The sequence below is a fragment of the Arvicola amphibius genome, chromosome 10 (genome assembly GCF_903992535.2).
Source record: "Arvicola amphibius chromosome 10, mArvAmp1.2, whole genome shotgun sequence".
Classification (NCBI taxonomy): domain Eukaryota; kingdom Metazoa; phylum Chordata; class Mammalia; order Rodentia; family Cricetidae; genus Arvicola; species Arvicola amphibius.
The window spans coordinates 95947678-95975633 of NC_052056.1; the positions used below are offsets into that span (position 1 = coordinate 95947678).

A 27956-nucleotide genomic window follows, 5' to 3' on the forward strand; every position below is an offset into this window, starting at 1 on the left:
CTTTGCTCCATTTATTTCTTTTTCTTTGTTTTTTTCTAGACAGGATTTCTTTGTAGCTTTGGAGCCTGTCCTGGAACTAGTTCTTATAGACCAGGCTAGCCTCAAACTCAGAGGTCCACGTGCCCCTGCCTCCTGTGTGCTGGGATTAAAGGTGTGCCCCACCACAGCCTGGCTATTTTTATTTTTCAAGACATGGTTTCTCTGTGTAGCTTTGGAGCCTATCCTGGAACTAGCTCTTGTAGACCAGGCTGGACTTGAATTCAAGAGATCCGCCTGCCTCTGCCTCCTAAGTGCTGTGATTAAAGGTGTCAGTCACCACTGCCCGACTATAAGAACAATTTTTAATATATGTCTGTTTAGCTCTGGTTGTCTTGGAACTCGTTTAGACCAGGCTAGCCTTGAACTCAGATTTGCCTGCCTCTGCTTCCCAGGCAGAGGATTAAAGGTCTGCATCTCTACATCTGGCTATTCAAACACTTCTAAACAAAAGTATTTACCCAAATGTGGGTTTTATCATTAAATAATTGCTCCACAGGAGACTGTCTGGGCTTCATTTGTATATTACCCACGTTGTCCAACAGAACAGTGCTGAGCGTTCAATGTCCAAGGTTACAGGAACCCTCGACAAAGCAATGGAGACCTTCACTTTGCAAACCACCCCAACATCTCATTCCAACAGGGGTCCTGAAGCAGGTTTGTGCCTCTGGACTATTACCCATCTCGAGCTCCATTTTACCCCTGCTGCCAAGCCCTCAGCCTTCCACCTCACACTCCCGTATGCAAACACTTGTCTGCGGTTTCTTTAGAAGGAAACTAAGTTGGACTGAAGCTACACACCAAAATTTGCTCTACCCTTCCCCCCACCCCCTTTCTTCAGCAGTAAGGGTACTGGCCAGTTTTATGTCAACTTGACACAAGTTATCAGAAGGGAGCCTCAACTGAGAAAATGGCTCTATAAGACCAGGCTATAGGCAAGTATGTAGGACACAGTGATTGATGGGCTAGGGCCTGGCCCATGGTGGGTGGAACAATCCCTGGGCTGGTGGTCCTGGAGTCTATAAGAAAGGCTAAGCAAGTTTTGAGGAACAAGGCAGTAAGCAGCATCCTTCCAGGGCTTCTACATCAGCTGCCTCCAGGTCCCTACCTTCCCTTGACAATGAACTGAGATGCGGACGTAGAAATGGATGAACTCTTCCCCAAGTTCCCTTGGCCACAGTGTTTCATCACAGCAGCGTCAACCCTGACCAAAGCAGGACCAACAGTCTCCCACCCCACAGGACAGCTCCACTATGTAGCCCACCCAGGCTGGCCTCAAACCTCAAGATCAGCCTGCCTGTACCACAACCAGCAAAATTCACCCGAGATTCCTACTAAGAGGTACCATCCCACCAGAAAGCACCAGACACAGGTGCAGGGGCCACTGCCCTAGTTATCAAGTTTATTGTGCTGTTCTCACATTCCAAACCCAGCTCCCTCTCCCACCGGGGGACAGCAGAAGGAAGGATTTCACAGTACCTGTGTGTCTCCTTACCAAACTTCCCCTCTAACACCCTTAGTCCATCCACGGTCCACTTAAGTGCAGCTAGGAACAGAGGCTGAGAAGCAGGAATCTCCTTTGGAGAATAGGAGGAAGGGCTAGATAATTTGACATTCCCCCTTCCCATGCCCTAGGAGGACAGAGTCAGCAAACAGTCCATGCCATCCAGCCCAGCAGGCGGAGAGAGGAAGCTGATGTAACTCCAGCACAGCTGGGCTTACTCAAGTGCCAGAGGTGTCAGGGAGAAGACTTGGGGAAGCAACTTAAGAAAAGTTCTTTACAGATCCAAGGAAAGAAACTTTTTGGAGTTAGACAGGAAAGACCTTGGGCTAATTTCCTCTCCCCCAGGTCTTCAGGAGCAGCAAGGGCAGCCTCCTCACACCTTCTCTTCAGGCCACTTAGTGGCTGGGGGACCGGGCCTTGTGGAACAAGTACACAGGACGCTGGAAGCCTGAAAGGAGCACACAAGGCAGGTGGGTAGGACCTTCAGAGTCTCCACAGGGCTAGCACCTCCCCCAACGAAAAGTGAGCCATTCTTACCTCTGGAGGTGTTACTTGGTGTGGCCACAAGCTCATAGCTGGAGAAGCCCACCTCTGGGGACATCAGGTAGGAACTGAACTGTTCTGGCTTCAGCTGGATTCGAAAGTAGTTCTTATAGATTGTTTCCTGGGGAAACAGGAAAGTGGAGGGTCACATTTAGCTCACCATCTCTTTCCCTGGCCAAGAATGACATCCTTTTCTCTTTGCCCAGCAAGTCTGAGCTGGGTATGGTGGTCCACACCAGCCATCTCAGGTACTTAGGAGGCTGAAGCAGGAGGATGAAGAGTTCAATACCAGCCTGCAATACAGAGCCAGTTCAGGCCAGCAGCTTAGCTAGGATCAAAATAAAAAAAGGGCTGACCAGGTGGTTGCTGGCACCATGCCTCTGATCCCAGCCTGGTCTACAGAGCAAATTCCAGGACAGTCAAGGCTACACAGAAAAACCCTGTCTAGAAAAACAAAATAAATCGAACCCCCAAAACAAATGGGCTGGGGCTGTAGCTCATTGGTTGAGAGATCACTTTCCCTGCCATGGGCAAGGTTTGGGTTTAACCCCCAGGAAAATAAAAAAAAAAAAAAAAAGAAAAAAAACATGACTATCCCATCTCCACAGAAACCCAACTCACCGTGAGAGACTTTCTCCTGCAGTAGGACGACCATGGTTGGGGCTCCAGGACCAGAATGCCCCCAGGGCGCAGATGCCGGTAGATCCGTCGGAACATGCGCTTTAGCCCCTCGTCCCCCCAGTTCAGGTGCACCCACTTGGTGAGGCTGAGGCAGAGCACCACATCATACTCAGGTCTTTGGGCATCCACCAGCTCATCTCGGTCCAGGACATAGTTACCCTGAGGGCCAGAGGAGGGCAAAGAGGTCAGGAGGAGGGACGAAGACCACTGGCCCACAACCACCTACAGACTCAGAGACAAAGTCCTACACACAACCTCACGTGGGCCCTGGTGGCCCTCTTCTCTGAGGCTCCTCCTGCCAGCGCCTTCTGTCAGTCTCGTTCTCTCTTCTCCCTTTCCTGGTGCCAAACCAAACACACCTAAAAGGGAGCCTGGGCAGATTTAAATCAAACTACTCATCTGAGGGTAACTGGGGAATACTGGAGTGCTCCCAAGACCCCAGCCCAGGGGACCTCATATACACAGGCGGTGGTTCTAAAGACTGAGGGTGGCTCCATATAGGCTCTTCAGTAGGCTCTAATGTTTCAGGCCTACTCTTTCTCCAATGAAGAGAGACTTAGGAAACCTTCTCTGGAAGGTAAACTCATCAATACTCTCCAGGAAGGCATTTTTTCAGGCTAAGCCATGCGCACACATTCCTCTGGATGGGCTAACAACCGCTAGTGGAGAAAGCTAGTGGAGACAGGGACACATGCTCTATCAGGCTGGGAACTCTCCTTTCCTGCTATTCAGAGTCAGCACGGAAAAGACCGAAAGCCAAGCCTGCTGGTTCCTGACCAGTAACTTAAGCAGTGTGTGCTGTATCTAGGGAAACAAAAAGCAGCTGATGCAAATGAGGCCCCTATCAAAGGCCCCAAACTACAAGTATTGGAGTGCCACCAGTCTCCCCCAAAGACACCCAATCTCATGCTCCCTCAGATGTGAGGACAAGGTTCTACCTGGACAGAGCAGTAGAGGTTACTCTCAAGGGAAGGTGGACTGTCTGGATTATAGTCCCCACTGTAAGCAGGGCATGTCAGTCCCCATATTGGGGCTGAGATCCTTGGATTCAGGAGAAAATACCAGATGTTAGAGCCTGAAGGTAGAGATCCCACTTTCCAGGTTATAGGAGAGACAACACACCCAGTAGATTCTCTGCCAATCCATACTGTTCTCTCCAGGAGGTGGTTCTTGTAGGAACAGATGCTGGAATAAACCTCTAGGTCATGACCTTCCCCCCAACACATTCCTATTTAATCTCATCTTCACACTTGGACCCTCTTACCGTGACGAAGACAACATTGTTGGGGAAGACAGATGTGTCCGCTCCATCCAAGGGCACTTGGGGTGCAGCGATTGGACCCCGGCTGGCTGTCAGTGAGGCTGGGAAGCAGCTCCTTTTTCGGACAGTGGCAGTCCCTTCCTCCCCCTCTGTCCCTGGGTCACCCTCAGAAGTCTGGGCTTGGAGACGAAGCTCCTCGGACAGGTAGTGTCGGATATTTTGGCGGGCAGAGTGGATAAGCCGTGGATCAATGTCCAGCCCAACCATGCGGGCTGGGCCCCACTTGCAGGCAATACTTAGGGTCAGATGGCCAACATTGCAGCCCAGATCTAGGACGTCCCGGCCTTGAAACCACTCTGGCTTCAACACCCTAAGGCGCACGTCCTCACAGGAAGGATTGCGATAGCCATAGTATTTGCAGTAGTTCCCATACTGGAACTTTTGCTGTTGCTTTTTGAAGCCAGTTGCAGGTGGTGGGTGGTGATGGCGGCCTCCCCCACTCCCTCTGCCCTTTTCCTTGGAACCCTGGCTTCCACTCCTAGCCCCTGCCTCCGACTTGCTGGAAGTCCTGCGGCGTTTGCGGTGTCGGGAGGAGGAAGATGAGGGTGCAGAGGTAACTGAGGCAGCTGGAGGGGCAGAAAGGGAGCCTGAGGAGCTCTGCAGGGCAGATGGAAGGGGAGACACAACTTCGTCCCTGCAGTTGATGGCTGTGTTGAGTTCATAGGGTTGAGGGGCATCGCGGTTCTGGCCTCTGTGCTGCTGCTGCGTGGCACTCTCCCCTTGGAGTGAGGGGGTGAGAGGGTCAGCGGGCAGCACGGCGTGGCTATCGTTCCCTCCAGACGCCTGCTGCTGCTGGTGGTGCGGTCCACGGTGTCTATGGCGCTTGCGACCGATCTTGAGTGGCGAGGCCAGAACTACATGGGCCTCATCAGTGCAAGTGTTGAGACTGAGCGGGTCAGTGATATCTTTGGGGATGAGGATCTCCACAGGGTCTCGCCCCTTGGCCGGAAGTGGGGATGACTTTGGGGTCTCCGCATTGAGCGCTCTACTTACTTCCTCATCCAGGAGGCTATTCAGGTTCAGTGGATCAAATATATTGCCCCCCAGAAGAAAATTGGAGGGTAACACCGAGTCGCAGTCCGAATTCACCCGCCGGCGCCTCTTGAAGGCCGGATGTTTGAAGCCTCCACCGCTCCCACCCCCCACGTTACAGCTATTTCTTCTCTTGCCCCCGCCACCCCCGGGGGGTCGGTGGGGCTGGTAGCCATTGCGAGGTCGAGGAGGTGCCGGAGCACCCAGGTCCGTCCCGCCCCCTCCCCGTCGCTCCTCCTCCACGTCCGCAGGAGCGGTGGCTCGCCCGTGGGGCTCCCCATGTGCCTGTGCCTGGGGGCCGCCCCCTCCGCTGGCTGCGGCCCCGGCCGAGTGCGCGCGTGGGCCCGGCCCGCGTTCCGTCCCGTCGCGGGGCTCCCCGGAGGCAGCCTCTCGGTGCGATCGCACCTCGGGGCCGCCCCCTCCGCCCGACTCCTCTTTGAGCGGCGGCGGCGGGGCCGGCACCAGAAAGGGCTCCTTCTCCGCCGCCATCTCGATCATCTCCTCCCCCTGTTTAATTCCCCCTTCCCAGGCGAGGGGACTGAGACGAGATCACGGGGAAGCCCCCTGCAAACCCTTCCGAAGCCCGCCTCCCTCCCGCCCCTTCCCCGAGTGCGCGCGCAGCTCTGCCTCGCGCCCAAGCGCCTCCACCTCCCTCCCGCGACACACCAAGCGCGTCCCACTCGCCCGCGAGACCAAAACAAGATGCCCGCGAGACCCGGACAAGCCGAGGCGCCAACTGCGCGTGCGCCGCCACCCTCGCAGCCGCCACTACCACTCCGCCGCGAGCGCGCACGACGGGCGCGCGGTCCGCTCGGCCAGGACTCACGCATGCGCAAGCCGCCACCACCCGGGCTGCGCGCGCACGGGGGAGTGCGAACCAACTTAACGGCTCCGAGAGTTTAAACACAGGCCCCCCTCCCCGACCGCCTCCCCCTCCCCCAGCCCGAGACGCCCACTGCCCGACACGGACACCCGACTTCCCTTCGCCGCCACGTCCAAGCCCTACTGCTAGCCTTTGTCTCTGCCGTGCGCTCCCACCCACCGGAGGCGGGGAACGGGAGCCGCCGTGAAAAGGTCTCCTTGACACCCGACCCTGGTTCCCGAGGAATGGGGCTCCGCGGTCTCCGCCCGGCTCTAAACCCAACAACCTCCCCGCCCCGCCTCCTTCCTCCCCCATCCCGCCCCTCCCAGGGCGCGCCTGCGCACAAGCCTCCGGGGCTTGCGCGGGGAGAAGGGGCGACACGTGCTGGAGGCGATGCTCCGCCCCTTCAGCTCTAGGGGCGGGGAGCGTGACGTCGCTTCCTCAGGTTAGGTCCACGCAGCGTGCGTCAGCACGCTCCCGAGGGGGTGTGCCTCCCCCAGCGCAAGGGGCGGGGTCGTGAATTATTCACGGCCTGGTCTCCGTCCCTCTTCCAGCCGTCTAGTTAGAATTAGGAGGACTTGTGGGAGCTGGGGGGAGGCGAAGGAATTAAGCACACTCCCTCAAGAACTGTTATCAATAAAAAAGGCAATACATAATTTAAAATAGCCTCAGAATTGAAAACAATAACAAAAAGCACTAAAGCATCCGACGTTGTCCAGGTTCCCCGTCTCCGGGAAAGGCCCGTCGTCCTCGCAATCCTCCTCCTTCCGGCAATAGCGAACACCTAGCGAACCACGCCTTCCTCCCGCCCCGCACCTACGTCTGGACTCGGGCGCCTGCGCATCCGTTCCCACCCGCTAGTGCAGCTCCTGCAGCACTTTACACACGCGCGAGTGTGGGCGGGAAAGGCTAAGCGCTCGCTTAGGGCCCCCTGCCCCGGCCAATGGGAAGAACTGATCCGATGCCGAGTCCCCACAGTGATGGCAGGCAGTTCCTCTGTCTCTGGACAGGCAAGAGTGGAGCTCAAGACGGTCTCAAACAAAATGCAGAAACGTGAAGGAAACGAAAAGATAAGGGTTATTGCATGAAAACAGGAAGAAGGAGGCGATTTGAGACAGATACGGGAACGAAGTGCCCCCGGCGCTTCGCTGCCTAATGGGGGGGGGGGGGAGACCGGCACCTGCGAGGAGGATTCTGGGACTTGTAGTTTCACGAGGCTTTAGTATGGAAGATGGAGGTAAATCCCAGCTGCGCAGACGCAAAGAGGCTTCCAGCTGCGCATGCGCATCGTCTTCGAGCGCGTGCCGCTTGGCGGCGGCATTGGTCCGTGTCCTCGCGCCTTCTCTAGGTGGCGGGAAAAGTAGGTTGCGGTGGAGAAGGTGTGCAGAATGGCTGCGACAGCGTAGGCTGCGCCTCCTCTTTAGGTCCTCGTCGCCTCAGAAGGTAGTTGGCTTTTATCCAGCCGCAGAGGAAGGTGTTAGGTTGGCCGAGGAGGAATTTTCTCTTCAGAGCCACGGCCGACCCTTTCTCCTCAGAGTCGCTGATTTTCAAACCACTCGCCACAAAGACAGCCCCGTGTCGTGGCGGGAAATGAGGACTTGAGGGACAGTGAGGCCAAGCGTGAGCTGAGGGCAAGAGGCTCTTAGGGTGGGATACTTGGTCAGGATGAGGGAATGGCGAACCGCCGCTGATGCTCTGAGGGGAGACCGGGAGACGAGGGTGCTTTGACTGGGTGAGACCTCCCATATTTTAGTCCTCCCCCCGCCTTCCTCCCCCTACCCCCCGAGACAGGGTTTCTCTGTAGCTTTGGAGCCTGTCCTGGAACTAGTTCTTGTAGACCAGGCTGGCCTCGAACTCACAGAGATCCACGTGCCTCTGCCTCCCGAGTGCTGGGATTAAAGGCGTGCGCCGCCACCGCTGGGCTGAAAGCACCCATTTTTAATGTCTGTCCCCAAGAGAACTGGTGAAGGACAGGTAGAGGACCAGTGAAGGTTCTTATTTTGGGGTTTCTCTGTGGGGCTCGGTGTTTATGGCACCGCATCCTGATACATTGGAAGCCTAAAGGGCGCGCGCTCTGCCAAGGAATAGGACTCAGGCTGCTCAAAGTGAGAACATCCCCGAGGGCCAGCCTCAGGTCTGGGACAAGGCGGGGAGGGACACGAGTGGCAGCAATCCAGAGACTGATGTCAAGAGTAGAAATGACATCAACTGTGGTGAAAGAAACTTGCGCTGGGCGGTGGTGGTGCACATCTTTAATCCCGGCATTCGGGAGACAGAAGCGGGCAGATCCCCGTGAATTCGAAGCCAGCCTGGTCTATCTACAGAGTGAGTTCCAGGATAGTCAGGGCTACACAGAGAAACCTTGTCTCGAGCCCTCCCCGCCCCCCCCTCCCCGAAGAATACTGCTTTCCCCACAAGTGACCACTTCTTTGGGATTTCTCCCTGTCTCTGCTTTTCTTTCCTCTGCCTGAGACAGGGTTTCTCTGTGTAGCTCTGGCTGCCCTTTAACTGGCCTTGTAGACCAGGCTGTCCACAGAGATCCCCCTGCCTCTACCTCCCGAGTGCAGGAATGAAAGGCGCGCGCCACCACCGTCCGGCTTCTTTCTTCTCCTCCAGCCCCCACCCTGAACTAATAATAATACACTCATGGGTTTTATTTGAAATTTTCTGTGGAAAGTTTAGCTTGGGTAATGGCTTCTGAAAGCCAATTTGGTCAGGGTAGATGGACTTCTAGTCTTTCTTTACTTGTTAAATGTTTAAAAGGTTTGCAGAAGCCGGGCAGTGGTGGTGCACACCTTTCATTCCTGCACTCAGGAGGCAGAGGCAGGCGGATCTCTGTGAGTTTGAGGCCAGCCTGGTCTACAAGAGCTAGTTCCAGGACAGGCTCCAAGGCTACAGAGAAACCCCGTCTCGAAAAACAAACAACAAAACAAAACAAAAAAAGTTTGCAGAGCATGCATGCGTGCGTGCTCACAAAGGGAACTTCAAAAATAACAGTTAATCAAATCATGAGACTAGGCAGGCACTCATAGGCTGTTAGACATTAATGTCAAAAGACCATTAACTCCTTCTTAAAGGAAATGAAAATTTTAAATGAATTTTATTTTAAAAGGTTTTATTACCCTTATCTATTTATTTGTTGTGTGAGGTGTGCTTGTGTGTTCACGTGTGCACATATCATACAGCATGTGGAGGCCAGAGGGCAACCTGTTTCCCCCACCCGCCCATGTGGGCTCTGGAACTAATCTCAGCTCCTTAGGCTTGGCGGCAAGCATCCCTGCCCTCTAAGCCATCTCGTCTGTCTGTCTGTCTGTCTGTCTGTCTGTCTGTCTGTCTGTTCTCAGAGACAGGGTCTTGTTTGTATCCCTGGCTGTTCTGGAAGTCACTTAAGCTTAGGCTGGACTCTTAAAGTTCCAGCAACAGAATTCATTAGTCTCTCAAGTGCTGGGATTACAGCCATGAGCCCCTGACTGTCTTAAATGAAAAACTTTAATACAGGAGGTTTTTCCTTTTTCTTTATTTGGCAAGAGTTTTCTGTAGGTCTCAAACTAGAGCTCACTCCCCTGCCTCAGTGTCCCTATAGCTGGAATTCAGACATGACTCACTGTCCTAGCTTACAGGAGGTTAAAAATAGTCCTTTTAAATCACAGGGTCTTGCTCTATAGCCCTCAAATTTGAACTTTAAATCCTGCCTCAACCTCATGAATGCTGGTATTAAATAGAATCTTTGTGATTTTTTTAGAAAATCTTGGAATCTATGGCAATAGGCAGTACTGAAGGGGCTGCTTTTTTTTTTTTTAAGGAACAGAGAATCAATATAAAGAGGGAATAATAGCATATTCAGGAGGGGGGACATCATAAGGTGGATAATTAATGTTTTTTTGACAAATATTGACAGCGCTAAATTAAATTAGTTCGCTATACCAGGTTTGTTTAAAACTTTTACTTATAAACATATTTTAAGTTTACGAGCATATGTTATATATGGTAATGGTTTCATTGTGATAAATTTGCACATGCATATAATTCGATCATATTCACACAACTATCCTCTCTTATTCCCATCTTACCAGTAGCTTCACCATTGAATATGTTTCTTTCCTCAGCAACTAGTGCTGCCTTCTGATCTTATCCCTGTTTTTTTTTAATTTTTTTTATTATTTTTTTTATTTTATTCACTGGGGTATGGTCTCGTGTAGCCCATGCTGGCCTTGAATTTCTCATCCTTATTAGACATTTCTGCCATCATTCCCAGCATACCAGATTTGGTCTCTTATACAATTAAAAATCTGTGGAGGAGTCCAAGAAGTTTTATTATAATCATTTTTTAAGTATGTGTGCAAACCACAAATAAGTGAATGCCTGCAGAGACTGGAAGAGGGTGTCAGATCCCAGGGAGCTGGGGTTATAGGCAGTCGTGAGCCACCCATGGATGTTGAGAACTGAACTTGGGTTCTCGGGAAGAGCAACAAGCACTTTCCCTTAACATCAGGGCTACCTTTCCAGGTGGGATTGCCTCTTTTTTTTCTGTTTTCCTCATAACCATTTCATATGAGAGAAAAGAGAAATTAAGACCTCAAATGGAGGGCTGGCGAGATGGCTCAGAGGATAAGAGGTCCTGAGTTCAATTCCCAGCAACCACATGGTGGCTCACAACCATCTGTAATGAGGCCTAGTCCCCTCTTCTGGTCCACAGGGATACATGCAGGCAGAGTATTGTATATATAATAAATAAATAAATCTTAAAAAAAAACTCAAATGGAGACTGGGGAGATAACTCAGCAAGTAAATACCTACCGCACAAGTAGAGAATCACCTTGACACCCACACAGAAAACTGGACATGGTGCTCTGGGTCTGTGGCCTCAGCACTGCGAGGTGGAAACAGATGGATATTGGGGACTTGTTGACCAGCCAGTCTATCTGAAATGGCAAGCTCCAGGTTCACTGAGAGACTCTGCTCAAAAATATAACGTGGAAAGCAAAAAGAGACTTCATGTCATTTGCTTCTGCCTTTACACTCTAACAAGTGCAAGCTGGTATTTTGCATATTTTTAACTATTTTTTTCTCCCTCCAAGTCAGCTTTTTAGTATTTGCTATAGTAGAGGAAGCAAATTCATCTCAGACAGGGAGCAGCAGCTTGACTTATTAGAAAGTAACTTCTTGACTTTCTCTTCTCTATTGATTGGGTTAGAAAATTTGAAAGTAATGTTCTTCACACCCCAACTTTAGATTAAGGGGAACTATTTACTATACATCACTGCTTATAGAGTTGCGATGTCTTATTTATGTAGTAGTAGTCCATAACTTTTCCCTTTACAAAAAATTAATTAGATTGATTCATTTTACTTGTGAGCATCTCATCTGAATGTTATGTATGTACACCATTTGTGTGTTTGGTACCTGCCAAGGTCAGAAAAGGGCACCCGATCCCCTGAATTAGAGTTACAGATGGTTGTGAACTACTGTGTGGGTGCTGGGTATTGAGTCTCAGTCCTCTGCAGGAGCAACAGATGTTCCTTACTGCTGAACTGTCTCTCCTTCTATTCCTCCCTCCCTCCCTCTCTCCCTCCCTCCCTCCCTCAGTGTGTGTGTGTGTGCATGTGTGCTAGACAAGGTCATACTTTGTAGCTCTGACTGGCTTGGAACTCACACCAGGCTCTTCTAGTCACAGAGATCTGCCTATGTCTGCCTTCCAAGTGCTGGGATTAAAGTGTGTGCCACCATACCTGGCACATCTGTAAGGTTATTTTTTCTTTTTTTCCTTTTTGTAGTTTTGAGATAGGGCTTCTCTGTGTAGCCCTGGCTATCCTGGAATTTGCTTCTGTAGACCAAACTGGCCTGAAATTCAGTGATCTGCCTACCTCTGCTTCCTGAGTGCTGGGAATAAAGGCATGTGCCACCAAGCCCTGCTGTAATTCATAATTTGTATTTTTATTTATGTATATGTGCATGTGAGTGCAGTGACTGCAGAAGCCAGAAGGCCCAGTCACCTGGAGCTGGAGTAACAGGCAGTTGTAAGCTGCCTGATGTAGAAGAGCCACAAGCACAATTTATTTATTATGAATACAGTGTTCTTCCTGCATGTATCCCTGCAGGCCAGAAGAGGGCACTAGATCTCATAAAAATCCAAAGCCCTGATCACTCCAGTAAGATAATTTTAAGAACTGGGAAGCTCAGAGAGCTAACATGATGGAATGGAGGATTGGTCCCTGGCATTCAGACAATGACTGATCCAGTGACTTAAGTTCTGTTGTTAGTTGTGAGGACTGAGGTTCAGAAAAGCTCCCTGGACCTGTAGACCATTTAGGACAAAACGATAAATTGCAGTTTGAGACTTAGAACTTCTTACCATGTGAATATTTGAATATTTTGCTGGATTACACTGGAGATAGGAGGACTACTAAAGATTGTTGTACTGGATTGTTAATTTAAAAAAAGATTTACCATTTATTTATTTATTCATTCATTCATTCATTCATTTAGTATACTGTGTTCTACTTGCATGTATCCCTGCAGGCCAGAAGAGGGCACCAGATCGCTTAACCTCGGAGTCATCTCTCCAGCCCTGTGATCTGTAGTTCTTCCTAGTTAGTTGGAGCTCCAGAAACATATTAGCCTGGGGGATCTGTATAGTTTTTTTTTTTTTTTTTTTTCGAGACAGGGTCTCCCTGTAGTTTCTAGAGCCTGTCCTGGAACTAGCTCTTGTAGACCAGGCTGGCCTCGAACTCAGAGATCCGCCTGCCTCTGCCTCCCGAGTGCTGGGATTAAAGGCGTGCGCCACCACCGCCCGGCTGATCTGTATAGTTTTAAATAAGTTGTTTTTTTTGTTTTGTTTTGATACAGGGTTTCACTGTGTAGTCCTGGTGATCCCGAAACTTACTTTGTAGACTAGGCTAGCCTCCAACTCACAGAGATCTGTCTGCCTCTGCCTCCCAAGTGTTAAATAAGATTTTGAAGCTAAATATTCTAAAGCGTGCCATTTGTGGAGAGCATTCTTTTATGTATTTAAAAAATTGTGTGTGTGCGAGCACAGTGGCTAGCTTTGTACATACACCTTACACCTACCTAGACTGCTCCTCAGAGACATTTTGATCAGTTCTTTGTAGTTCCTGGAACTAGTTTTGAATACATAGCCTGTCATGTAAGCATGCATTTTAAATAACCAAATGTCACATCAAGTTCACAGATTTTTCACTATGCCCTTTCTCTTTTTACAGGAATTTTCATGATACTCTTTGGAATTATGGAGTTGGGAGAAGAAATATTTGTCATATGGGGCCAAATTAATACTCATTTTGCAGCCTTTTACTCAATTTTTAAGCTTCTAGTTAGGGTTATAGGCAAGAAAAAAAGAACAAATTATTGTTTCTCCTCCCAATTTCCACTTATCTTTTTTTGTTTGTTTGTTTTTTTTGGTTTTTCGAGACAGGGTTTCTCTGTGGCTTTGAAGCCTGTCCTGGAACTAGCTCTTGTAGACCAGGCTGGCCTCGAACTCAGAGATCCGCCTGCCTCTGCCTCCCGAGTGCTGGGATTAAAGGCGTGCGCCACCACCGCCTGGCACCACTTATCTTTTTTTTAATGGAGCACATGTATGTGGGAACTAGTGATGATGAATTAAGATGGAAACTGAAAATATGCTCTTACTATAGAAGAAAAGTAATCGCTCCAGAACAGTGTGCCTGAATTACTCATATATGTGCATGTGTGCACATATACATACATGAGACAGAGTGGGAAAATGCCAAAGGATAATTTAAAAAGTGGTTTTCACTTAGCTTAATGTGGCCAGTATCTTCTGAACTCATCTGGTGATCTAATGGAAGGTACCTTATACCTTGGAATCCATCTCACAGATTGGTGGTGAGAATTAAATGCGATGATGCATAAATGGTAAAGAAAAACATCGATGCTAACATGTGTCAGTCACTAGTAAGACAAAACATTGATTTAGTAGAGCAGCTGAGAGTGCATTCCTGAGGATGAGCTGAGTTGATCAAAGATATTCTTGTTACTAGATTTTAAAGTAAAAGACTAAGATAGAAGATGCTAATTTAGGTTCTATGGGGACCCTTGTTGGTTACCAAATGTTTCTGAGCTACAATAGTAGAATCCAGTATTTTGAGAATTTTTTTGGTCTGAACATTGAAATAACAGAAAGACAAATTTCCTTATGCATAGGACCTCTGAATAATTTGTGTCCTAAGTATGTGGGGGAACTTTGAAATGAAAAGAGCATCTTTTCACTCCCAGCCCTGCTATGCCCTTTACCACGACTCCAGTACCATCTCTGCTTCCATCACTGCTGTTGTGTCTGTCTAGTTATAGTGCCTGCCTTACTTCAGGTCTGTGCTGTAGACCTGGGATTCCAGCTATTTTGAGGCCTGAGGCAGAAGGATTACAAATTCAAAGCTTTCCTGGGTTACAGAGTGAGTTCAAAGCTTACAGAAGAATTCAAAACAAGTCTTGGCAATTTATGGAGACCCTATCTCAAATACAAAAGGGCTGGGGATATAGCTCGGTAGTAAAGTGCTTGCCTAGCTAGCATGTACAAAGGCCGAGGTTTAATACCCAGTACTAGAAAAACAAAACCAAGCATTATTGCTTATCTCCAAAGCAGCAACTCTCTGCCCAGGCACGTAATCAGTACTGATGCAAGGGTAGGAACGGGGTGAAGAAGGCAGAAGCATTGTCCTGGATCCCGGACAAAGAAATTTAAATCCAAGAAGACAGGGTAAAAAAGAAAGTTTAAACATGTCTAACCAAAGTATAACAATTTCTTTTCTTCTAACAGAGGCAAGGATAGTGTAGTTTCTGAATTGAATGATGGCAACATTACAGAATGACAAAGGTGAGCCAAGGTTGAGAGACATTCACTTAGTACATTTCTCTCCCTTTTCCCTTCTATCCATCCTTTCCTTCAAAGGGGAATTCTGGTCCCATGTTTTCTGTTCACTTTGTTCACATTACTTAGAAACAGTTCTTAGAAATGCTTAGTGGTTAAGAGCACTTGCTGCTCCAGAGGACTCAGGGGTGCTTCCCAGCACCCACATTAGGCAGTTACAGCTCCAGGGGATTGGATGCCTGTTGGCCATCGTGGGCACCTGCATGTACAAAGTTCACACACATTTACACAAATATAAAAACCTTTTACACAGCCATGCATACATACAGGAATGTATGAATTCACGGGGAAAAATACATCTAAGTATTTATAATATGAAGTTAAATATGCTGAATGCCACTATAGAAGTACAAAGTGTTATAGATGCTCAGAAGAAATAGGTTATCACTTATACCTGGTGGGATTAGTATAATTTTCATAGAGGAGATGGCATCGGACTAGGCCTTGGGAATTCTATTGTGTTTTGTTTAGTTCAGAGATATTCCTATATGTATTTTGATCAGTTAAAATTAAAAAATAGATTTAAAAAAACATTAAACCTTGAGTCATTTCTAAATGATCAATAGTTTTTTTAAAAGCTTATTTTCATGGAGTTAAAATGGGACTATTTAAAAAAATTTACACTTGAATAATTCACCTTCCTACATGGTTGTATTAACCATTTTGAATTGATGGTACAAAACCCGGTGTATGTTAGAACCAACTAATCTTATCAAATGTCTAGGTCTCTAAACTGTTTTAAAATAGTCTCAGGGCTAGCGAATGAATATGCAGGGAGGAACTGAGAAATCTGGATTTGTTAAAAGCTTCTTTCTTCTAATGCTGACCTGACTACTTTATAGGCAGTTGTTTGGCGATCTCAGTTAGACACTTATTTCCTAAACTTCATTTGATCATATTTCCTCAGAATATGAAAAGGGAACAAAGAAAACCTTTGCTCCACCTACACAAAAGTCACATAGTGTGAAACAGCTTAATTCATGGAAGAAGGACACCCTGGGGACCAGTTCTCAAGAGGCAGAGGCCAAGACAAGCAGGCCAAAAGCCAACTCAAAGAAGGAGCAGAAGAAAGCCACAGAGCATGGTCCAGGTGGGGGCCAGGAGAACAAGCCGGCTGAGAAGAAAGGAAAGGTGTGCATCACACTCTGATAGGACAGTCCTTCCTGTTTTGTACCAGATAATCTAGATAAACAGATCTTTCTGTGTTGGGGGTAGGAGGCCATTTGTTCATTCCTAGCTGCCCAGACCACAGAATAATCACTCAGAAACTATATTATTTGCAATACTGTTCGACCAATAGTTTAAGCATATTTCTCGCTAGCTCTTATATCTTCAATTAACCCATTTCTATCAATCTGTGCACCACCATGTGGCTGTGGCTTTCGGGCAAGATTCCAGCATGTCTGAGGCTACATGGCTTCTCACTACTGCGCCTTCTTTCTCCCAGCATTCAGTTAAGTTTTCTCGCCTAGCTTTATTCTGCCCTATCACAGGCCAAGGCAGTTTCTTTATTCATTAACCAATAAAAGCAACACATATACAGAAGAATTTCCCACATCAGGGATTTTTGTGTGTGTGTGTTTAGGGGATGTTACTGAGGAATGAATCCAAGACCCCATGTGTGCTAGACAAGCAGTTTTCCTTCCTTATCCTTGTCTCTGCAGGAAAAAACAACTCTTACCAATGCAGAATTTGAGGAGATTTTCCAGAATGTACTACAGAAGTCCCTGCAGGAGTGCTTGGGTATGGTGTGGTGTGAAGAGAAAAGGGGAGAGTGACTGTCATCTAAGGGGTACTATAAGTTTGACAGCTTCTTTCGCTCCCATCTGAGAAAATATTTTATTTTATTTTTTGAGACAGGATTTCTCTGTGTAGCCTTGGAGCCTGTCCTAGAATTCGTTTAAGTGTATGCACAGGTTCATGTGTGTCTGTGCTAATGTATGTAAGTGAACATGTGTACATGTACAGATGCATGTGTCTGCTCATGTGGACTGAGGCTGGAAGTCAGCCTTAGTTGTCATTCCTCAGGCTCTCTCTACCTTGTGTTTTGAAACTGCCACTCACTAGCCTAGGGCCCAGCCAGTTCCTCTAAATAGCAGCTGGGCGTCTCAGGAATCTGCTTTCCCAGGTGCCTCAGTGCAGGGATTACAGGTGCATGCCCCACACTGGATTTGTTTTGCTTTGATTCTACACGGGTTATGAGGATTGAACTTATGTCTTCATACTTGTGAGGCAAACACTTTATTGACTGAGTGATCTCCCCAACCCTTGGTTTGATTTTTTTTTAGGACAAAAAGGGCTGGCATATAGGCTCAGGAGCCTTTTCTATAAGGTAATGTGATTAAGGAGAATGGTCTCATGTAAGCTTTTTGTAGGTGTAAAAGTTTGAGGAGAAATAAGGTAAAATATGGTACACGTACACAATAAAATCACTCGGCTGTTGTGGAATGAGGCTGGTCAATATGGAAAGGCTTGTAGAAAGATACAGATCTTAGTTTTTCTTGAGTTTAGTGATTTCAAGTTCTATCATATGACAAAATACCAAAGGTAGACTCTTGGAAGCACAAAGGTAAGATATTTGGGTGGAATGCTTGGTTGTTTTCCCTTGTCTCCTCTCTGCTTATAATACTTTGTTTTGGAAGGGCTGGGGTCTGGACTTAATTTTGCAGAGACTTCCTGTGTCCAACCCATGATACCCACCAAGTCAGACAAAGAACCAGGAGTTGCTCCTTCTGCCACTGAGAATGAAAATGCTGATGGGTAAGTTTATCCCAGAGGGACAAGGATGGACATGAGGCTGGTAAATGGTGACCCATCTTCCTGTCTATTTGGTCATCTGTTATATTCACGTTGATTTCTCTTAGCTCAGGAAAGATGCCTGTTAGAGTTAGGAAATGGGCAAGGAGTTGGATAAAATGACCTCAGGAGACCATAGGAGACCTGGGATTTGTATGTATCCTTTGGGAATTGAACTGTGTTCCTAGTGCATGCTAAGTATATGCTCTACCACTGAGCTGCATCTCCCAAACCAATCGAGAATTCCTGTTTTACTATTAGCCCCTGGAATCTCTTTCAAAGGATTGGAGTGGCAACTATCTCTTTGAAAACTTTTATTTAAACAATATCATTTCGGGGCTGGAGAGATGGCTCAGCAGTTAAGAGCATTGCCTGCTCTTCCAAAGGTCCTGAGTTCAATTCCCAGCAACCACATGGTGGCTCACAACCATCTGTAATGAGATCTGGTGCCCTCTTCTGGCCTGCAGGCATATACGCAGACAGAATATTGTATACATAATAAATAACAAATATTTAAAAAAATATTATTTCAGGGAGAAGGTAATAGGGCCTGGTACTCCAGAGACAGCATCTTCTCTAGAAGAGGAAGTGAACGCTGAGATAAAGACATCTAAGCCAGGCCAGCTGGTTACTGAACCCTCTAAGAAGAAATTTAATAGAATTTCTTTAAGCAAAAGAAAGAAGAAAGCTGGTAAGTATCATTATATGACCTTTAAAAAGATTTTCTGTTTATGTGTAAGTATGTATGTCTGTGTGAATGTGTACCATGTATATATGGGTACATAGAAAAGCCAGAAGAGGATGTTGGATCCCCTGCAGCTGGAGTTTTAGGTGGTAGTAAGTTGCCCAGAGTGGGCCCTTGGAGCCAAACTGGGGTCCTCTCTGTAGCTCCCAGATATCCTTTACATTTTAAAAGATGTTATTTACTATTAATGGAGAGCATGCACATACTATGGTGTATATGTGGAGGTCAGAGAACAAATTTTGGGTGTCAGTTCTCTCTTTCCACTGCAGCTTCTGGGGCGGCCATCTTGCTAGCCCAAGTCAGTTGTCATTGAAACCTGGTACTTGTCAAGAAATCAGAGGATGGGATAGTCGGCAGGCTACGATTTTTCTGCCTCTGGCTTGGAACTTTCTGGTGATTCTTTCACTGTTTTTTATTGCCAACAGAGATCTACTTATCTCCCTACCTCACAATGTTTTCTATTCCCAGAAGATGAGAAAATGGAGACAATCCAAGATGGACGTGAGTGCAGTCTGAAAGACAAGCAGAAGACAATGACTCAGGACCATTCTCAGATCCGGGGCCAGAAAGAAGAGGAAGGTGGTTTTGGTGAGCTCAGCTGAGTGTGGAAAGCTCAAGATGGAGGGGATAAGCAGCGACTAGGATCTAAAAGGAAACCTCAGGACTGTAATTATCTTTCAGTCTGAGAAGATAAGGAAAGAGGAAGAAATAGGAAGATCTCATCTTTTTGGTTGTTTATCCACACAGTCCACACTCTTCCTGGTGTTTCAGGTGGTGTCCAGGAAGAAAACTAATGTGTGACCATAAGAGTAAATAGAACAGTTAGAAGGTTGTGTAACAGTGCCAGGCGGTGAGAGAATTTCATGAAAGAGAGAGCACCCCATCTTGTCAAATACAACCACAGAGAAGCCAGAGGATGTTCAGTACATCCCAATTAGTAAGCTGTCAGGGTCTCAGCTATGGCTGCTGTATGGGTTAGTCAAGGTGACTGGCAGGCTGTCGTTGTTTAGGAATTGGCATGAAGGTGGCTAAGCTGTTCAAGTGTTGCCTTGCAATGAGGATCTGTGACAGATTTCCTAGCACCCACATAATGGCACACTTATGTAGTCCTAGTCCCAGAGAGGTGAGATAGGAGAGTCCCTGGGGCTCGCTGGCCAGACAGTCAGAACTAATCAGTGCATACCAGGTACAGTGAGAGAATATTTTTTGATTTGTTTTTTTGAGTCAGGTTTTTTCTGTGTAGCTCTGGCTGTCTTGGAACTCACTCTGTAGACTGGGCTGGCTTCGAACTCACAGAAATCCGCCTGCCTCCTAAATGAATGTTGGGATTAAAGGTGTGTGCCCCCAATGCCCAGCTTTGAAACTTCTTTTCAAGGTGGAGAAGCAATAAAAAAAAAAAAGACAGCCAAGGGGCTGGAGAGATGGCTCAGAGTTTAAGAGCATTAGTTGCTCTTCCAGAGGTCCTGAGTTCAATTCCTAGCAACCACATGGTAGCTCACAACTAACTATAATAAGATGTGGTACTGTCTTCTGGCCTGTAGGCATACATGCATGCAGATGACTGTATACATAATAAATAAATCTTAAAAGAAGATAGCCAGTGTTGACCTGTAGCCTCCACATGCTTGTGTACACATGTATACATGCGTACACACAGAAACACCACCACCACCACCATTAGTTTAGACTTAAAAAGTAAGAGGTGGGGAAAAGGTCGATAAAAGGGAGTGAAGTGAGAGCTATGGTATGGTTTTTCTTTTCATACCTTCCTTTTTTTTGAGACTGTTCCATGTAGTCCAGGTTAGCTTTGAACTTACCATGTAGTTGAGGATGCCCTTAAATCCCGGATCCTGCCATGCGTGGTTTATAAGAGAGAGGTCTAGGAAGGCAGCTCAGTGGTAGAATAGTTTCCTAGTTTGTACAAAGGCCTGGGTATGTTTTCACCAACACCACCACAGTGAAAAGTAGAAAAACAATACAGCGATAATAACACAGGCAAATAAGAGCAATGACCCCAGTGGAAGGCAGACACTCAAACATATTTATATGCCAAAGAAAATGTATCTATAGGCAGAGGGATGAAGAGATAGCCTGGGAAGAGCCAGAGATTTATTCATCTGGAAGGCTGAAGTCTTTGATGGAACAAAGGTAAGGGTGGAATAGACAGGAGCTCATTTCTTCTCTGTTATTGGGTTGAGATTGAACCCAAGGCTGTGTATGTGCTAACCATGCAGTCTGCCACTGAGTTACTTTACCAACTTACTCTTTCATAGCAGTTATTAGTGACCTATATGATGTGCCCAGTATAGGTGCAAGAAATGATGCACAAGGGCGAAGGAGGTGGATCAGTTGATAAAATGTTTTCCAAACAAGTATGAAGGTTTAAGTTTAAATCCCTGGAGTTCACATAGAACTGGACACAATAGCACACACATGTAAATGAAGTGTACCTACAGGGAGGTAGGAGGTGGAGACAGGTGAATCTCTGCAAGCTTACCAGCCACTTAGCCTGGCATACACTGAAAGGAAAAGAAATGAGAGACTGTCTCAAAGAAGGTGAAGTTGTCTTCTGACCTCTACATACATGTTGTGGCATGTACATGGCCTGCATTTACATATGTGCCATAGCATGCTTGTACTCATATTTATACACAAAGATAAAACAAAATATCAAATAAAAAGAAATGATGAACTGGGCTGGGTATGGTGGCATACACCTTTAATCCCAGCACTCGGGAGGCAGAGGTAGGTGGATCTCTGTGAATTTCATTCAGGTCAAAGTGAGTTCCAGTACAGCCAAGGCTACACAGAGAAACCTTATCTTAAAACAAAAACAAAAACACAAAACAAAGCAAACACCCCCCCAAAAGAAAAAAAAAAGGTTAACCAATCTGATACTCCTTCTGTCATAGAAACTACAATTTAGTGTGTCAGATAAATAATAGATGTTTTAAATAATGATGACCTTGAGAAATTGGGTTATAAGAAATAGATCACATAATTTATCAGTAAGTTTAAAAATAAATAATAATTTGGAAGAAAACAAGCTCACATACATTAAAATAAAAGTGAGCTGAGTGTGGTGGTCCATGTCTTTAATCTCAGCACTCAGGCAGAGACAGGCAGATCTCTTGAGTTGGAGGCCAGCCTGGTCTATATAGTAAACTCCAGATCAGCCAAAGATACATATTGAGATTATGTCCCCCAAAATAAACAGCAACTTAGAATGGTAAGTATAAGGACCAGTGGAATAAAAATTCATCCAGTGTCTGATAATGTATGTATATGATAATGTATGTATGAAAATTTTTGTTTTCACTGGGCAGTGGTGGTGCACGCCTCTAATCCCAGCACTCGGGAGGCAGAGGCAGGTGGATATCTGTGAGTTCAATGCCAGCCTGGTCTCCAAGAGCTAGTTCCAGGACAGGCCCCAAAGCTACAGAGAAACCTTGTCTCGAAAAACCAAAATAAATAAATAAATTTCTGTTTTCTATTTTTTCGAGACCAGATTTCACTGTGTAACATTCCTAACTGTCCTGGAACTAGTTCTGTAGACCAGGCTGGCCTCGAAATCACAGAGATCCTCCTGAGAGCTGGGATTAAAGGCATGCACCACCACTGCCAAGCCATAGTTTAAATTTTAATATGTGTGTACATATGTGTATTCGTGTTGTATTTATTCATGTGTGTACAGGAACATGCTTATTCATATGTGCGTGTAGGCCAGAAGCAACCTCAGCTGTTGTTCCTCAGGAGTTACCTGTCATTTTTTGAGACATGGGCTCTCATTAGCCTGGAGCTCCCAAAGTAGGCTTAGGTTGGCAGGCCAATGAGCCCTAGGAATCCCTCTGCCCCGTCTCCTCAATGCTGATTACAAATAGTTGCCCCTGTGCCCAGAATTTAATGAAACTTTAGGTTACTGTTTGTGTGTGTGTGTGTGTGTGTGTGTGTGTGTATACATGCTCTTGACATGTGTGGAGGTCACAGACAACTTGCAAGAGTTGGTTCTCTCTTTCTGCCATGTGGAATGGATCTCAGGGATCAAACATAGATCATCAGGCTTGGAGGCAGGTTTGCTTATGCACTGAGTTGTCTCACCAGCCCTGTGCTCCTTTTCTTTTTACATGGATTCTGGAGATTGAACTTGCAAAGAAAAGTATTTTACTGACTGAGTCATCCCCCATCCCTGTATTTACATATTGTTTTAATCATAAAAGCATAAATTGGTTGGCATATACTTAGAGAGACACTCTAGAAAGACTATGCAAGCACCAGCTCGGTAGTCAACCTGGACTTGATGCAATTGCATGGTAAAGGAGGAGCTGGAAGTGCGATCTTTTCAGGCAATCAGCTTGTGTAGGGCTTAAATCACCTAAAGGAAAGATCTGAATAGATTATTTCTCAAAAGGAGAACTAAGAAGTTTGTTCTGTTTCTTGCAGTTGCCGAGGAGAGGAGGAGAGCTCTCCTGGTCTAGGATGTAGAAAGAGACCGACTATCATAAATACAATCTGTAATACTTGTGGTGAAGAAAAAGAACATCATGTCACGAAAGGCAACAGTGGAGCCCTAAGTAAGATCAGGCCAGCCAGGGAAAGCATTCCGCAGGAAACTGTGCTTGAGCTAAAACCTGAAAACTGTCTAGAGGAGGGTAGGAAAATGTTTTAGGTAAGATAGGATTTGTTATATTCTTATTGGAGTTCTGAGATCGGGGGTAGGAGGTATGGGGAGTAGCTTTGGTAAAATGGAAAGAGATAGGCAATAACTCAATAAAATAAAAATAAAATTGTACCACGCTTTTTGAGTCATCAACCAGCTCCTAAATCATGGAGGCTTATTATTAGTTTTGAATGTTTGGTCTAGCTTAGGCTCCTTTCTGGCTATCTCTTTTAACTTAAATTAACCTGTTTATTTACATTTTGCCTTGGGGCTTTTTAACTTTATTTCCTTCTGTATATCTTACTTTCACGGCTTGTATCTGTTTGGTTGGCAGCTGGCTGGCCCCAGGTGTTTCCCTCATTCTCTCCTCCTCTCTAGAGCCTAGATTTCTCCTATTTATTCTCTCTGCTCCACAGCCCTGCCTATCCTTTCTCCTGCCTAGGTATTGGCCATTCAGCTTTTTATTAGACCAATCAGGTGCCTTAGGCAGGCAAGATGAAACAAATACATCTTTATAATTAAACACACATCCTTACATTGTTAAACAAATGCGACATAAACAAATGTAACACATCTTTACCTAGTTAAAACAATATTCCACAATAGAGATAGGCAGTAACTCAATAAAAGAAAATACCATAGACAAGAGAGATGGTTCAGCACTTGCAGAGGACCTGAGTGTGATTCTCAGCACCCAGGTCAGGTTGCTCTCAACCACTCATAATTCTAGCTGTAGGGGATCTGATGCCCTCTTCTGCCCTTCATGGGCATCTACTCTCATGTGTAAACACACAATGCATATATGTACACATATATATAAATATAAAAATAAAATCTTTGAAAGGAAAATAGTATGTAGTAAAAATTGTATCCCAAGGGCAGTGAGAAGCCATTGGTGGGCTGTATCCAGGTGAACGACATCTTCAAATTAATGTTTGAAAATGATCAAGTATGAAGGAGGACAAACCCATTAATAAATGAATGCCAGTATGAGAATGTATAGTGTCATCTTGGATTAGGACTATGAAAACAGAGATAGAAGTGTATGGTTTTATAATATTTTAGAGATAAAATCATAAGAACTAGGTAATGATTAATAATTGGCAGAGAGTATAAGAGAGAAAAATATCAAAAAAGATTGTCTCTGGCACAATCAGTTACGACAGAGGAAATGGGAAAGGAGCAGAAGAAACTGTGGGAGAATATATATATATATTAAGATTTATTTTTATGTATACAACATTCTGCCTCCATGTATGCCCGCACACCTGAGGAGGGTGCCAGATCTCACTACAGATGGTTGTGAGCCACCATGTGGTTGCTGGGAATTGAACTCAGGACCTTTGGAAAGAAGCCAGTGCTCTTAACCACTGAGCCATCTCTCCAGCCCCCCGTAGGAGAATATTAAACATTCTGGTTTGGGTGCAAAAATTTGAGACCCGTATGAGACATCTATATAGAGTTAGGCCTGGGAGAGAAGCTCAGTGGGGGAGCTTGTGCTCAGCATGTACACGGTGCTGGGCTTTGTCCTCAGCACCACAAACATTAATCAGTACAGTATAGTTTTATCATATGATAGTACTATACAGGTGTATACAAGACATAATACAGGTGTCAAAGAGCAAAGTGGCACTTAATTCATAACAGAAGCCAAAAGTATACGATTGTGTATTGTCAAATATGAAAAGTGGATTTCAGAACTGTGGGGTGGATGAGCTTGGGTTAGAGGAAAGTGCGGTGTGAGGAGAGAAAACCTTTGGCTGAGCTTTGGAACCCTGACTTTTTGAGACTGGATGGAGAACAAAAAGAAGTGAGTGAAGGAAACTGAGAAGGAGACTGCCAGGAAGATGCGAGGACACAGGAGATGAGGTATCCCAGGGGACAGGGAGCTAGCCTTTCAGGAATGAGCAGTCATCGGAGCGCTCTGAATGGGTGCTGGTTGCACAGTCTCCACCGCCATGCAGCCACACACTTGCACGTGGTGAGCAGCAAACAGATTCCCCCTCTCATTTTATTAGTTCTTTGAGAATTTTATAATGTATTTTTATCATATTCACTCTTCCCTCAACACCTCCTGATCCACCTCTACTTTCCTACCCTCACAACCTTTTGTTCTCTCTTGGGGTTTTGAAACTTGTCAAGTGCAGAAAACTCTTGTACGTGTGGCTTTCCATTGGAGTGTAGACAGTTTTCTTTAAGACTGAAGCTCTCTTTTCTAGTCTTGCCAGGTCACCTCTGTAAATACCTGACCATTAGGGGCAATTGTATTGGTGATTTTTGTTTGTTTGTTTGTTTGGTTTTGCTTTGTTTTGTTTTAGGCAAACACTCAACTGACTGAGCTTTTTTCACTGCAGCCCCAGCAACTGTCATTTCTAATGAACATATCATGCCCAACTAGAATTTTTTTGTCTAGTTTTAAATTTTATGTGTGTGGGTACTTTGCCTGCATGTGTGTCTGTGCACTGTGACCATGCCTGTGCTGGCAAAGACAGAAGAGGTCAACTCTTCTTGAACTGTAGTTATAGATAATTGTGAGCCATCATGTCGGTGCTGGGAATTGAACCCAGACCCTCTGGAAAAACAAGTGCTCATAACCACTGAGCCATTTCTCCAGCCTCCAGTACTTTGTTTTTGGATAAAATACTAAAGAAATGTTTCATACATAGTATGTATATGTATGATGTTTTGAAAGGACCCAAATGTAAGTCTAAGCAATAATTTTGTGGAATATGATTAGACATGGGTGAGGTATATCCCTGTGTTTGAAGATGTTTTAAGGTAAAAATTGGCAGTAGGTAAAAATTTAACACAGCAAACTTACAGGTGAAACATTGTTTGATGATATTAAATCTTTTTTGTTTATATGTATGTGTGCATGTGTGTGCTTGTGTGGGTGTGCATGCGTGTGAATGTGTAGGCTAGAGATGAACCTTAGGTGTCTTCCTCAGTCACACTCGATCGTATATTTTGAGATAAGGTCTCTCTCACTGAACCTGGACATCACTGATTCAGTGAGGCTGATTGGCCAATGGACTCCAGGGATCCTGCCGTTATCCTTCTAGCATTGGGCTTAAAGGTGTTCACTGCTGTACCTAGATTTCACATGACGCTGGAGATCAGACTCAGGGCCTCCTGGTTTTGGATTGGATGGGGCAGCCTGGTGGGCTGGAGACTGAGATGAAGCAAGAGCTGCAGGACTCTTCCAGCAAGCGAGGTGGAGAGGAAAGGGTGGTCAGAGGATATCAGGACATATGACTCAGAGGCTGTGTGTGCTCTGACATGATTGGCAGGGTCATGCAGAAGTGGGAGTAGGCTGCTGAGGAGGTGTGTGGAACAGGCCAAGAAACCAGTGGGGTGCTTGTGAGGCAGTCCTGTGACGCTGTTGTCATCAGAACTGAAGGCTTGAAGTGGGGAGGTAAAAACTGAGCAGGATGCCACCGTCTTTGCAAGGAGACAATAGGGCAAGATAGTGCCTAGTGGAGGGCACCTCAGAGACAGAGGGTTTCTGCAGGAGAGGCGTAGTGCTGGTGGGAGTAAAGATGATTGCCCTACCTTCTACCTGGAGAGATGTGGGGAGTGTGAGAAGGAACAGACTCCACTGAGTCATCTGATGCTGCGGTTGAGTGGGGCGGTGCCATTAGTGTCCAGGGATCAGGATGAAGATAGAGAGCCATGGAGATGGCTCGGCCAGTCAAGTGCTTGACGATCGAGCGTGAGGATCTGAGTTTGAGCCTTTATTAATACCCACATGAAAAAGCAAGGTGCAGTGACGTGTGCCTGTAAGCCTAATGCGTAGGGAGCAGAGGCAGGAAGATCCCTGTCAGAATCAGGAAACTCCAGGTTCAGAGAAATCCTGCCTTATAAATAAGGTGAAGGGGGCCAGAGAGATGTCTTAGTGGTTTACTGCTCTTGTAGGACTTGAGTTCAGTTCAGAGCACCCAGGTCAGGTGTCTCACGACTGACTTTAACTTCATCTCCAGAGGATCCAATGGCCATGTCTTTCTCCATGAGCACTGCACTCCACACACACACACACACACACACACACACACACACACACACACACACACTCCTACGTTAACACAATTAAAAGTAACAATGTTACGAGGCATGGTGGTATATGCTTTTAGCCGGGGCACTTGGGAGACAGAGGCACTGTGAGCTTGAGGCCAGCCAGCTACACAGTGAAACCTTGCCTCACTCACCCCGCCCAAATAATAAGCAAGTAAAACTTCTTTGCTTCATGTGCATCTGTGTACATACATGCACACACATACACTCATAAACCCCAAATCACATACCCCCCAAAATAATAAGATGGGGTACAATAGGGGAAGATGTTGATCATCAACTTCTGACCTCTCTTTCTACACATGCTCGTGCACACACACACATGCATGTACACACACGTGTGTACATGCACACACACACACTGGCATGATGATGTGTGAATAGCTGTTTCTCAAGTTTGTGAAGTTTCATAGAACATATTGGAAACCTTGAGTAGATATAAGTGGAGGTTTGAAAAGTAATGAATAAAAGGAAGCCATGGCCTTTGTGAGGAGCAGAGTAAATGGTTAAGAGAAGGGTGCTGGGCCCAGACTTGTATCTTGTGGAGGAGAATGAACTCAGGGCATTGGTCCTAAAGGATGCAACTTGGTCATTTTTTTAAAGATTTATTTTATTTTTAATTATGTTTATGTATGTGTGTCTATATGTGGATTTGTGCACATGAGTGCAGTGGCTTTTGAGGCCAATGAGGAAGTAGAATCCTGTGCTCTCTATTTTTATGTCAACTTGACACAGAGAGGAGGGAACCTAATTTGAGATAATACTTCTATAAAATGTGCTGCAGGCAAGCCTGCCTGTAGGGC

General features: G+C 46.1%; 2 protein-coding genes across 7 annotated transcripts in view; one reads left to right on the plus strand and one right to left on the minus strand.

Annotated features, from left to right (window-relative positions):
- Positions 1-1409: 1409 nt before the first annotated feature.
- On the minus strand, positions 1410-6060 carry Mepce (methylphosphate capping enzyme). Of its 2 annotated transcripts, XM_038345302.1 has the most exons (4): positions 4029-6055; positions 2705-2923; positions 2078-2204; positions 1410-1988 (listed from the first exon to the last, which is right to left on the minus strand). In XM_038345302.1, the coding sequence occupies exons 1-4, from the start codon at positions 5613-5615 to the stop codon at positions 1936-1938; spliced, it is 1986 nt and encodes a 661-aa protein (XP_038201230.1). In that variant the 5' UTR covers positions 5616-6055; the 3' UTR covers positions 1410-1935. The 2 variants fall into 2 exon arrangements, 1 of the variants encoding a protein (XP_038201230.1); XR_005287144.1 differs by lacking the exons at positions 1410-1988; positions 2078-2204 and having other exon boundaries at positions 2782-2923; positions 3020-6060.
- Positions 6061-6823: 763 nt separating this feature from the next.
- The window catches only part of Zcwpw1 (zinc finger CW-type and PWWP domain containing 1), a 31885-nt gene continuing 10752 nt past the window's right edge, over positions 6824-27956 (plus strand). The window contains exons 1-7 of one of the 5 annotated variants that reach the window (XM_038346677.2): positions 6824-7216; positions 14774-14830; positions 15792-16015; positions 16549-16627; positions 17554-17644; positions 18214-18371; positions 18894-19013. In XM_038346677.2, coding sequence (XP_038202605.1) covers positions 14803-14830; positions 15792-16015; positions 16549-16627; positions 17554-17644; positions 18214-18371; positions 18894-19013 — 700 coding nt within the window. In that variant the 5' untranslated portion in view covers positions 6824-7216; positions 14774-14802. Of the gene's footprint in view, positions 7423-14773; positions 14831-15791; positions 16016-16548; positions 16628-17553; positions 17645-18213; positions 18372-18893; positions 19014-27956 lie in introns of all 5 variants that reach the window. The other 4 variants (XM_038346676.2, XM_038346678.2, XM_038346679.2 and 1 more) reach the window with 4 other exon arrangements.